This window comes from Puntigrus tetrazona, unplaced genomic scaffold, assembly GCF_018831695.1.
Source record: "Puntigrus tetrazona isolate hp1 unplaced genomic scaffold, ASM1883169v1 S000000001, whole genome shotgun sequence".
In the NCBI taxonomy this organism is placed as follows: domain Eukaryota; kingdom Metazoa; phylum Chordata; class Actinopteri; order Cypriniformes; family Cyprinidae; genus Puntigrus; species Puntigrus tetrazona.
In genome coordinates this window covers 189115-202091 of record NW_025047681.1, presented here as the reverse complement: position 1 = coordinate 202091, position 12977 = coordinate 189115, and the positions used below count along the sequence as shown (strand labels likewise).

The window sequence follows — 12977 nt, the reverse complement described above, 5'->3', positions numbered from 1 at the left end:
TACCTATAAAGCCTTTTCCTATCTAGCACCTAAACTCTGGAACAATCTCCCTAACTCTGTTTGGGAAGCAAACACACTCTGCCAGTTTAAATCTAGATTAAAGACACATCTTTTTTAAGACCATCTTTTTACACATAACACACCAACACACTTTTTATTATTCAAATCCGTTAAAGGATTTTTAGGCTGCATTACTTAGATTTGCTGGAACTGGGAACACTACTCCTAAAATACGATGTACTTGCGACATCGCAAAAAGAATGGCATCTACGCTAATATTAGTCCTGTCTCTTTCTCAATCTGTTTTCACAGTTTGTATCCAGACTAGATGGTGGATCAGCACCCAGAGATTATGTTCATTTAGAAACCAGAAAACCTAGATGAGCCCGTGGACAGATCACCAGATCCTGATGCACACACACACATTTACACATTTACACATCAAGTCATTTACACAATCCGACACAGCTGTGTTTAAAATTGAACTGGAAGTTAAGTGCTGGGCGTCCGGTCAGAGGAGAACTGACCCCAACTGAGTCTGGTTTCTCCCAAGGTTTTTTTTTTCTCCATTCTGTATGCATGGGGTTTTGTTTCCTTGACGCTGTCGCCTCTGGCTTGCTTGGTTGGGGACACTTAACTTCTAGTGATTTAACGTTGAATTGATTAAAGAGACCGTCTCTTCATTTAATAAGAAATTGGTCACTCTCGTCATTATACATCCCTGTCATTGTACTCTTCTACATTATACTGTACAGTGCTTTGATGCAACCTGTGTTGTTAAAAGTGCTATATAAATAAAAATGATTGATTGATTGATTGATCAATGATTAATGGATGGAGCAGAGGCACAGTTTTGAGATCTTGACTTCTGTCCACCAAACTGGCTTAGCATGCTATTACTTAGGGAGCGCAAAAATTACTCTTTTTGAGTCTATCGAGGAGATGGCTGCATTAAGGTAAGCGATCTCACGGGTAGCCTCTGACTAAGACCTGGACTAGCCCAGATGTGTCGTGAGTCTGTTCTGGCCAAACAAGGTCTCTAAGCGACCCAGACTCCTAACAAACAATAAGTCGAAACTAGGAAATATTATAGTTAATTAATGATCCAAATTCAATCGCAACTAAAGGGATCAGCAGTAACATTAAAATGAATATAGTCAGAATCACAGAAATTGGACTCAGATCAAATTATATAAGGTCAGTACTAAACTTGGGGAAATAAAAGATTAATAAATATAAGTGATTTTGCAGAAGCGCCAGAAAGAGTCTACACGCATACAGCCTTCAACCAGCCACTGGATTCTGGCCGATGGGTGGACCCTGATGCTATTTACAAATTATTAAATAGATGCCATGGTTGACACCATTACTGGGACAATAAAGCCCTCCCTACACCTACCCTAATTCTACCCAGTATTTTATTTTCAACTTTTTCCTTCATAATTCTTGAAAATAAATGCTTTTACAATGTGATTTTAACATTTAAAAAGGTAGAATACAATAGCCATGAGTTTCACCATCTGCACCACTGGAACTAATAACAAGTAACTATCTTTTTGTAATGCTGACTATCCAAATTGCATGTTGGTGGGCAGAGTTAACATAAATAGCCACTGCTAACAAGGTGGGCTCTTTGCACTAACACTCCATATATGGCATTATATTACAATTGAAAAACAAATACATATATGTTTACTCACACACACACATACAAATTTCCTTTGGTGTTTCTAATGCTGTGTTAAGGGTTGGGCAAGATAGCCAAAAAATTATCACAATAATTTTTTTCAAATCAGTCCATATCGATAATTATCATGATATATATCAAATGTATTTATTTATTTCTGTTTGAAGACAGAGTTTAGCTCTAGAGTGAAAGTTGTAGAAACCTGACCATTAATTTTCCTTTAAAATAAAGTGACACGGCTTCTAATCAAGAAACAGATTTGGGTTGTCTGATAATATTAATAACAACAACAACAACGATGAGTGTCACACCAAAGGGTCTGAATACTTAAGACCATGTGATATTTACATTTTTTAATTAATCTGCAAAAATGTCAGCAAATCTGTGTTTGTCTGTCAATATGGGGTGCTGTGTGTACATTAATGAGGAAGAAAATGAACTTAAATGATTTTAGCAAATGGCTGCAATATAACAAAGAGTGAAAAACTTAAGAGGGTCTGAATACTTTCTGTACCCACTGTATATATATTCAGTTTAATGTTGTCACACGTGGACTCTTTTAGTTAATTGTCATTGTGTTCAGCTGTGTCTTATTTATTAAGTATTTACGTTGTATATTTAAGTCCTGTGTGTTTGAGTTCACCTTGGTCCGATCGTCAAGGTTTTTTATTTATATAAATTTCCCTTTTTAGCTTATTTGCTACATGTGCCTCTCTTTCAAACGTAAAATCTATAAACTTTTTCTAACTAACAAAAATAAGTGCACATGATCACTGTTCTCATTAAAATATTTTGTCGTAATGCGTGCAGTTTAGCTTAAAGATCTAATATTGTGCACCTTTAGCAGGCTTCTGTCATTAGAACATACTAATCCACAGGAAAAGAATACTCTTTCAGGACAGGTTTTGTGCATAACATTGTTTATTGAATCATATCATTGCCTTTAAAAATAATTTTCAACAATCATTTTAACAGTTTTAATAAAACCTAAGTCTCTTGGCTATATTTTAATGATTTTAAAACTGTAGTATTTAAAAATATTTGACTGTTGTTTTTAATAAAAATCATCCAAATAGTTTAAATCAGCAAGAATGAGGCACAACAAGGATTTGTGCTTGAAAACTATGTCTGTTGAGACAAGCGTTTCTTCATGTTATCATTAGCCAGCTGTATCATTTGAGTTGATGCCTGTAAAATCAGAACATCCATGTCATCATTGGTTTCAATTTCCTCATTGTAGTTCTTCACTGGAAAGATGTGACACATTGAAATACCCAGTTTATTTTTGCACCATATCATCTGTAGAAGAACCAAAGAATCAAAAGGTCAAGTTCAAACTTAAATAAAACAAAATATGCAGCCTGAGACTTGTAATTATAAGAATGCTTAATATCTACCCTTTCTTTGATTTTTTGCTTGTATAGACCTTCTTTAAATCACTTTTTACCAATGGACATGCTTCATCCACATTTGACAAGATAATGATCTGTGGCAAACCTGCAATATCATAAAGAGTTACATTTTATTCACGATTTGGACATCACATCTACATACATTTTAATTTCATTTTTAAGCACTCATAAGCTTGTTATAAGCTTAAATTAAATATTGTAATATTAACTTTTATTATGTATTGTTATATTAAAAATATAATATATTATTGTATTATTATATGAAACTGTATGATCAATGGTAAACTGCTATGTCAGAACGTTACATTAATAGTTTGTAGAATCCATTAAAAGTAAGAGCAACATATTAGTCTTACCTAAAGATCTGACTTGCATTCGAATATCCCTCATCTTTTCTAAAACACTGTCATTTTCAAATTGGATTCTATCAGCTGCCAAAACGTACACTAGACAGAAGGCCTGATCAGAGATGGTTGGGTTTTCAATGTAATGTTCATCCCCCGAAGATACAGGTTTTCCTGGATTAAACTAAGATTTACAAAAACCACAAAGATGTCGATTGTAAAATATGTTTGAAGACTTTTATCTAGGAAGTATTTCAAACACTTTGCTTACCACATAATCAGATCGAATGTGGCCATGGATGGCTTTGATGATGTCCTCCACAGGGCATCCTCTCATAGATCCTGTTTCCAGGCCCATAACGTCATTGAAGACAACATGCAAGGTGGAATTTCCACATTCGATTTCAAACGGTTGGTACTACATTAAAAAAAACGTATGACAAATAAAATATTTATTAGCTGAAGCAAAAAAAAACCCATTTATTAAAATAATTTAAATAAAGAAGTACACACATCATAAACTTACATGAACTGTGAAACTTGTACCACCAATGCTATCAGACTGTGCACAGCTGGTTATGCGGCCTTTGAAGGCATTATTAACTGAGTTTATGAAACTTGATTTTCCTGAACCACAGGGACCTACAAGCAAGATCCTCAAGAATTTCAAATCTCTGTTGTATGGTTCAATATTTTTGATTCCTTTCATTAAGGCATCTTTCTTTTCCTTCCTAAACAAAAGGCGAGTACAATAACTGTATTAGAACATGTAAAACAATAAAGTCAGCTGACTATGATTTTAAAAAGAAAATCACAAACCCCAAAGTATTATCTCTCCATGGATTATCAAATTCTGTGAGAGAATAATTATAACACATTATTATATTTTTCGAAGAACTGTTTAATTAGTTATATCTGATTTTTCTTAAATGAGAGACTCACCGAATTTGGATTTTGAGTTGCCCATTTCTTCTGAATAACGCAGACTGTTCAAAATACAATTTTAGAAGAGTTTTCACTGCAAGTAAAGATGGAGGGAAATATTGTAGAGCCAAAGCAGTCATGAAGCAGATTTAAACCGTACGATACACATGATTCAGTTTGTGAACTTTAGCTAACCAAAACCAGAACATAAGAAAATAAATTAAAACTAAAATTAAAAATGATAACATATACTAAATGAGAGGTAAATATAAGACGAATATTAGAAAACAATTGAAGACAACATGTAAAAAATAAATTGCAACCTGTGAGTATTACAGTTAGATGGGGTTAGAGGAAGTTTTAAATCTAAAAGTGCCCTGTGTATGAAGTTATTGTCCCTTAAAAGACAAACCTCTGAATCATTTAAACAAGTCGTTTTCAAAACCAGTCCTAAGCTGTTTTGTGTTGTCAAAAGTAAACATTAGCATATTGCACACTCGTTGATCTTTTCATGTTGGTCTGAAAAAAATGCTTATTAAATTTTTGCCACTAGGTGCCGCTTTTGTAGTGTTTGAAGCAGTGTTTTGTGAGCTTTTAATAAAATCAACCAATCACTATAGAGAAAAAATATTTGTTAATCAAATAGTTTGGGAGTCACTGAACAAATAACGATGGGACACAAACTCTTCAAAATTCATCTAGACAAACCTCATGCTTCTGATTCCCATTCACTCCTTTCTTCATTTGACCTCAAATGCCTTAACACTACAATTGTAAGGGTCCCCCTTTTCCTGAAGAACAGAATTCCGAGGCCCTGGTCGAAGGTTAATGTTCTGTCTTTTCTTTAAATCCTTTAAAAATCACTGATATTTATTAATCTTTTGCGTTTCCAATTATAGCACTAACCTTATACATAATTTTATCTGACTCAATCTTTCGTGATTTTAGTTATATTTATTAAAATGTAACTACTGATCCCTCTAGTTGTGATTAAATTTGGATCATTAATTAACTATAATATTTCCTAGTTTCGACTTTTTCGTCCGTTAGGAGTCTGGGTCGCTTAGAGACCTTGTTTGGCCAGAACAGACTCACGACACATCTGGGCTAGTCCAGGTCTTAGTCAGAGGCTACCCGTAGATCGCTTACCTTAATGCAGCCATCTCCTCGATAGACTCAAAAAGACTAATTTTTATGCGCTCCTAAGTAATAGCATGCTAAGCCAGTTTGGTGGACAGAAGTCAAGATCTCCAGGCGGCTCCATCCATCGATCGTTGATCTGACTCACCCTAGCACACCAACAATGCGGAAAACCTCAGAAGTCACTAACCTACTAGAAAAGTTATTTCAGACAATATTATAAGTTAACCAAGATTAACATTTATTTTGCCAGGCAAGAATAGGTTCTGTAATATATGTATTAATACTAATCTGAGAGGGATATCCAAAGGAACAAAAGGACTTCAAAAAGTAAACAACACAGAGGGTGTCATAAACACAACAGGGGGTGGTGTTGCTTATTCTCTTTTGAAGTCCTTTTGTTCCTTTGGATATCCCTTCTCAGATTAGTCTTATTGTATTACAGGTTTTTGATTCAGCTCCTTACACAAGCACACACAACTTTGGTCAGAAATCTTGGTGTAACCTTTGACAAACACTTTTGAATTACAGTTGTGCTCAAAACTTATTTAATCCAAATACTGGACAGTTCGGCCACCAAATCCAGTAGTGTGCCATTATATTGATGTAATTAATTAATAAATATCATTGATCATTGTTCAAGCTAAAAATTGATCTTCGCTTAAGGCATTCCACTAAATTTAACTTCTCTGTAATGACTTTATGTAATTAACGAGAGTGTAATATTTAATGTAAATATGTGTACATTGACATGAAAACAGAGCTTAAATCATTGTTTTTACTTTATTATTCCTTCATATCACTACAGGAAAAAAGTATGTATGCATGGGTCAGAGTTTGCATGCAGGTGCGCAAATTTTTCTGTCAAGTATGTTAAGCAGGAAGTGGCATACACATCTTTTTAGCCCTGTTTTCTGCGTGCGCAATGTATATAAATGAGACTCCTGGCCCTTTCTTACAGAGCATCCTGCACAACTTCTTTTCCAAGCCCTTGTCATCTCTAGGCTGGACAATACTCTTCTGACTAGACTTCCTGCAAGCACAATCAAACCTCTACAAATGGTTCTGAATGCAGCAGTACAATTAGTCTTTAATGAGCCCAAAAGAGCACTGGCTCCCAATTGCAGCTCTCATAACGTTCAAGACACTTATACTTGCATATATACCAGCCACATGCTCAGCACCTGCCTTTTTCTATTCACTGTTACAAAACTACATCCCCTTGAGAAGTCTGAGATCTGAAACTGAGCAATGACAGAGAGGCTCGAAATCTCTCTCCAGAACATCATTATTCACTGTTCCTAGCTGGAGGAATGATTTCCCCACCCCTATTCTGGGATGATGGATCCCTGTCAATCTTCAAACAACAACTGAAAACGCATCACTTTCAACATCACTAGACTGTTCACTGATTTTTTTTTTTTTTTAGAGAGAACCCCAAAGATGCTCGAATGCAGTAGTGCTTTCTTTCTTGCAAGAGAATCTGCACCGTAGGTTGTGACCCTCCACTCTGAAAATGTGTGTGGTTGCTCTTGCAGCACATCACTATGCAGTAGTAGCTGGTCTTAGTCGGGGTCCAAGTGGGGCCTGCCTGGCCCCCTCAGGCAGACTGAAGCGTGTGCTTAGCTGCTGCGTTGTTCCTACAACCCACAGGCTGTCTGTGTGCTGGAACAGGATCCTAGGATCCTCAGAAAGGGATCTGCTGTGAACACAAACTAATTGTCTGTTTATTTTGCTGATCATGGAAAAAAAACAGAATTGGTAAGGTATGCCAATAGAAATAGTGCTGTGGGTTGTGATGGGTTCAGGTTGTGACAATGCAAATGAAAGGCGTCTTGCAATGCCATCACAAAGAGCTGTAAAATCACTCTTGCGCACCTTCACCTGGTCTCAGACCGTTTTTGTTGTCCAAGACCACTAACAGTTAACCCAGAAGAGCATAAATCAATAATCAAATAAACACAAGCATTTGATTTGCAAACTTGATTGGCCACCGAAAGGATTCCCAGATCTCTCCAGCATCTGAGCTTTGTATCTTCAACTTCCAAAGCCTAAAGCCACGCAGTCCACTCAAGGAGAACTTCTAAATCAGGGCTATTCAGTTAGTTGAATTTGAGGGCTGGATTATCGAATAAAAATTTAAAAAGAGGACCAAGGGGTTGGTGGCCTATAAAATTAAAAAGCATATTCAGCAGTAAAATTAACTGCTATTATCAACACTAGCATCTAGAAAATGTTAACATCAGAGTTGTGTGTGAATTGATAGATTAAAATAAAAAAATATTAACTGCATATTATAATGTATTTATATGGTCATAATTTCACAATGAACGTCCAAATTAATGTAGTAACAGTGTAAAGATGATATATTTTAAATATGTGTGTAATAGCATCTTTTTACTAAGTATCTTATTATTAACAATGGCCAGTATTTTAATGTAATACTACTAATGTCTCTTAAGTGCATTTTCCCTTTAATTTTAGCTATTAATTATTATACCAATTTAATGTTACAGTGCAACTGAAAACCTTTTTAACATTTAGTACAGGTTAGTTTTAGTATAAGTTCTGAAAAATATAATTGTAAACTACATTAATCTTTACTTAAGTTAGAAAACTTAGACTAGAGCTGTCACGAATGAGGGGTCTGAGGCGTGCGGATCAATGTGCAGGCTTTTATTGAAGAAAGGCATGGTCATAGCAGGCAGGCGTCAAACAGGGCAAACAGGTGTATCAGAGGCAAGGCAACTACAAAATCCAAAAACAGGCGGTGGTCAGGTCAGGCAGCAAACAATCACAGTTTCCAAAGACAGGCAGGGTCAAAACCAAAGAATCTACAACTTGGAAAACACAAGGAAACTCGGAAACAACACTAATACAATCAAACAGGCGAACAATGCAACCTGCAGGTGAGTGACCTGCTACTGAATTTATAGTCCTCAGACAGGAAGTTGTAGCAGAGGGAGTGAATGCAGATCACCTAGAGGTAAGGGCTCCCTCTGCTGGCCTGGTGACATAGCCCCCTCCTAGGAGCGACTCCTGGCGCTCCACAAAACAAATAAAACAAAACATAACTGGGAGCTTGGGAGGGGTTCCGGGAGAGAGTCAGCAAACAGAGACCAGGGAGGAAGAGACGGAGGGAGGAGCCAGGAGAAGACAGGAGGAGTCCGGAGCGGAAGGCGATCCAGAGCCCAGCCATGATGGTCCGTGGTGGAGTCGACGGAGGGAGGAGCCATGGAGAGAGTAGCAGTCATCAACCCATGGAGCCGACCGGCGGCGCGGCGCCTTGAGCACGCGAGCACTGAGGCGGCGCACGGAGCGCGCCGCGGGCACTGAGGCGCGCACGCAGCGCGCGGCACTGGAGGCGGCGCCGCAGGCGCGAGCACTGGAGGCAGGCGCCGCGAGCGCGCGGGCACTGGCACTGGCAGGCGCCACGCGCGCGGGCACTGGAGGCAGGCGCCGCGAGCGCGGGCACTGGAGAGCAGGCGCCGCGGCGCGGGCACTGGAGGCAGGCGCCGCGAGGCGCGGGCACTGGAGGCAGGCGGCCATCTTGGGAAGCGGCACACGAGGGCAGGCGCGGCCATCTTGGGAAGGCGGTGGCCATCTTGGGAAGCGGCTTTGGGAAGGCGGCGGCCATCTTGTGAAGCGGCGCCATCTTGTGAAGCGGCGGCCATCTTGTGAAGCGGCTCGGGGAAGGCGGCGGCCATCTTGGGCAGCGGCTCGGGAAGGCGGCGGCCATCTTGGGCAGCAGCGGCTCGGGGATGGCGGCGGCAGCCATCTTGGGCAGCGGCTCGGGGATGGCGGCGGCCATCTTGGGCAGCGGCTCGGGGATGGCGGCGCCATCTTGGGCAGCGGCTCGGGATGGCGGCGGCCATCTTGGGCAGCGGCTCGGGGATGGCGGCGGCCATCTTGGGCAGCGGCTCGGGAAAGGCGGCCATTACTGGAGTTGATGTGGTGTCCTTTTCCTCCTCAACACCCAACGTGAAAGCTGACCCCACAGTCACTAAACCGAACTCAATAACCGACTCACGTGGATCCTCTCGAACCAGTTGTTATTTGAGTGGCTGATTTAGACAGTCAGGTATGTCAGAGAGGTAAGCCATGTCCAGAAATTCTTGAGTATAATCCTCAATTGATCTGGTGCCTTGCTTGAAGGCCAATAAAGATCTAGCGAGGGTCCTACCTGGCCATGGATCAGGTGAAAAGCCGCTGGATCCTGGTGTGAGGTTGCATTCTGTCATGAATGAGGGGTCTGAGGCGTGCGGATCCATATGCTGGCTTTTATTAAATGAAGGCATGGTCAAAACAGGCAGGACAAACAGGAATATCAGAGGCAAGGCAACAACAAAATCCAAAAACAGGCGGTGGTCAGGTCAGGCAGCAAACAATCACAGTATCCAAAAACAGGCATGGTCAAACCAAAGAATCTACAACTTGGAAAACGCAAGGAAACTCAGAAACAACACTAATACAATCAAACAGGCGAACAATGCAACCTGCAGGTGAGTGACCTGCTACTGAATTTATAGTCCTCAGACAGGAAGTTGTAGCAGAGGGAGTGAATGCAGATCACCTAGAGGTAAGCTCCCTCTGCTGGCCTGGTGACAAGAGCAGTTAAAATGCTTTTTCTTTTCTTTTCTTTTCTTTTCTTTTCTTTTCTTTTCTTTTCTTTTCTTTTCTTTTCCTGTTACTTTTGAGCAATAAACCTAGTTCTCTAACCATTAGTTAAAAAGTTGTTTTTTTGACATCTGCAATATTTTAAGGGTGCTTGCATGTAAAAAAATACAAAAAACAAAAACAAATTTGTGTTAAGCATTAGCTTATTAAAATTATGTTGAAATTTAGGATATGTTGCCCCTGGGATATAAATAAACTGATTAAAAAAAGGATGATTAACATAGTGTTACTTACATTTTATCCATTTAAAAAGTATTCTTTTTAACTTGAACTAACTTTATTAAATTCTGTTAAACAATACATATAATGCAAGTTTATAAATATATATTAGCCTGATATATAATATATAAAATGTAAAAACTGGGGCCATTAAATTATTAATACAATGAAAACAATAATAAATAATGTGAAAAATACATGGATAATACATCTCTAATACGTTTTTCAAAAACATATCAATCAGAGGAAAGAAGGCATTATGTAGATTGTGTATGACAAGTTTTATTAATATTGATAATTTAAAGGCCCTAGAATTGTGCTTATTCAATATAATACAGTACACAGGCTATTTTCATACATTTCATGGCATTTCAAGTTTAGTTTTAAGTTTTATGAGAATAAATATTTTTTTTTAATTGGCTAAAAATATTGTAACATGCGTTTCCAAACATGCATTCTGTTTTAAGTTAAATCAACCCCTAAAAGAGCAACATATCCTGGTACAAATTAAATAACATTAAACAAAAACATAAGTTATGTTTTAAAAAAATGCCCTAAGAAGAAATAAAAGTGCGTTAAGAAAATCACTAGCAATTGAAAAATAGCAATAAATAAATTTTCTGATTTATGTTTATGGTCTTGACCTTTTAGGTTTAATAAGGGCAAAAAAATATTTGTATGTTTAAAAGATTTAAATGTTGGTACACGGAATATCTTTAAAAACTGTAACTTTAAAAATGTTTTAAAAACTGTAAATTTCATATTTCATATGGACTGTGTATTTTCAAAAGCAATCGTTATGAAAAATGTAATGTAAACAACAGTTAATAACACAAATATGTTTTAACATAGAGCAAATGTACTCACCGTATTCTGTCCTGTACAAGAATGAAGATTCTAATATGTAAGCAGTCAACTTATACGATTTTACTTTCACTTTTAAACATAAACTTCTATTGTTCAGATGTGATTTCCTGCATATTCCATCTGGCACATTCAATTTTACTATAGACTCATTTAAAACAATCTTTTTGTGCCATTGCTATTTGGCCACATTAGGTATGGCAAAATGTCTTAAAATGTATTCCTAATAACATTTAAACTTAGAAAATATTATTAGATTAGCTTTTGAATACATATAAATACCAAAAGGGTAGTAGAAGGCTGGCCAAACACCTCTTTAAAATGTTCCAAAAAGGCAGTGTATTTATCCATGGGCTATTAGAGTTCCAAAGTGCTTCCACCCATTGTAGAGCTCTGCTATACAGTAGAGAGATTATAAAAGCTTTTTTCCTCATTCAGAAAAGAGGTGTGGTTGCATCTCTAAATATAGGGAGGATTGAAGGAGAAACCTGTTAGAGGATGTAGTTTCCCCTGCAGAACATGATAGGGCAGGCAATAGGACAAGGGAGATTAGCAGGCGGGGAAGTACATCACGTAGTTCCTCTTGTTTAGTGTCAGGGCTGATATTCTGTCATGTTCTGGTTAATGAGACAGAGACTAAGTTCAAACAGAAGATGAGTTTTTAATGGTTCACATTCTCCAGCGGCATCGCACCATAAAACAAACATGAAAAGGGTAAAAGAATCTTCATTAATTAAAGTTCAACTCAGAAACTCAAAAGTTCTTTTCTTATCTGATCATCCCAAACACGAGCAGTGACTCAGGCAGGTAGGCAGATGGATCATGAACCAGAAAATCAGGTAAGTAACCTCGAAATCAGCCATTAACTAAAGGGTGAGAGTCAGCTTTATGCAAGGGCAGGTGAGTGATTGCAGGAACGTGTGATCAGTACTCCGGTGATTGTGATTGTGACCAGGTGGCAGTGGGGAGTGACATCGTCACAATCGTAAACAAATATCTTATTTGAATAAAGAAAACAGGGGTATTCCAGAAAGCAGGTTATGTGACATACCTGGGTATGTTTAAGGATAAGTTCGTGGATAACCTCAACTTTCGGTTCCAAAAAACGATGTAACTTTCTGGGTATGTATGTAACCATAACAACTGACTCTCTGAAGATAACCGGCTCAGGAGCAGGTTATGTTTCAGAGTAACCGTTCAGAAGGTTGGTGAGCATGGCGTGCCCTTTTGAGAGAGGATCCTGTGGGCGTAGAAGCACAACATATACAAGGTTTTTCATCGGGAGAGGGTTATAAGACCACGTATTGGCGTGTTTGCATACACCAATGAATATTTGAAAGAGCGTTATCGTTTTCAAAAAGATTCCTTAGTTTATTTAACACGCGTCTTTTTAAAACCGCATATCGCAAATGTGACAAACGCGGTTCTGCGCTTAGCACAGAAAACATTCTGTGCACAGCACTTAGGTTTTTGCGTCTGGCCATTTTTTGTACAGTGTGGGCGATTCGGAGCATGTGGAAAGGCAACTGTGTGTCGAGCCGTTAAGTTCAGTATGTCTGGCACTTAAACAGTTCTTAGCCACGTTTGTACAGTTCTCTGGCCATAAACCTCTGCTTGTTATTAAAGACGAAGTCAATCAATCAATCAATCATTTTTATATAGCGCTTTTAACAACACAGGTTGCATCAAAGCACTGTACAGTATAATGAC

At 38.3% G+C, this 12977-nt stretch overlaps 1 protein-coding gene across 1 annotated transcript; it reads right to left on the bottom strand.

Moving 5' to 3' along the window:
- Window positions 1–2596: 2596 nt before the first annotated feature.
- On the bottom strand, window positions 2597–11627 carry LOC122331677 (interferon-induced protein 44-like). Its single transcript, XM_043229182.1, has 8 exons — window positions 11271–11627; window positions 4386–4461; window positions 4263–4296; window positions 3970–4174; window positions 3715–3861; window positions 3456–3627; window positions 3085–3184; window positions 2597–2986 (listed from the first exon to the last, which is right to left on the bottom strand). The coding sequence occupies exons 2-8, from the start codon at window positions 4408–4410 to the stop codon at window positions 2983–2985; spliced, it is 687 nt and encodes a 228-aa protein (XP_043085117.1). The 5' UTR covers window positions 4411–4461; window positions 11271–11627; the 3' UTR covers window positions 2597–2982.
- Between the last annotated feature and the right edge of the window lie 1350 nt (window positions 11628–12977).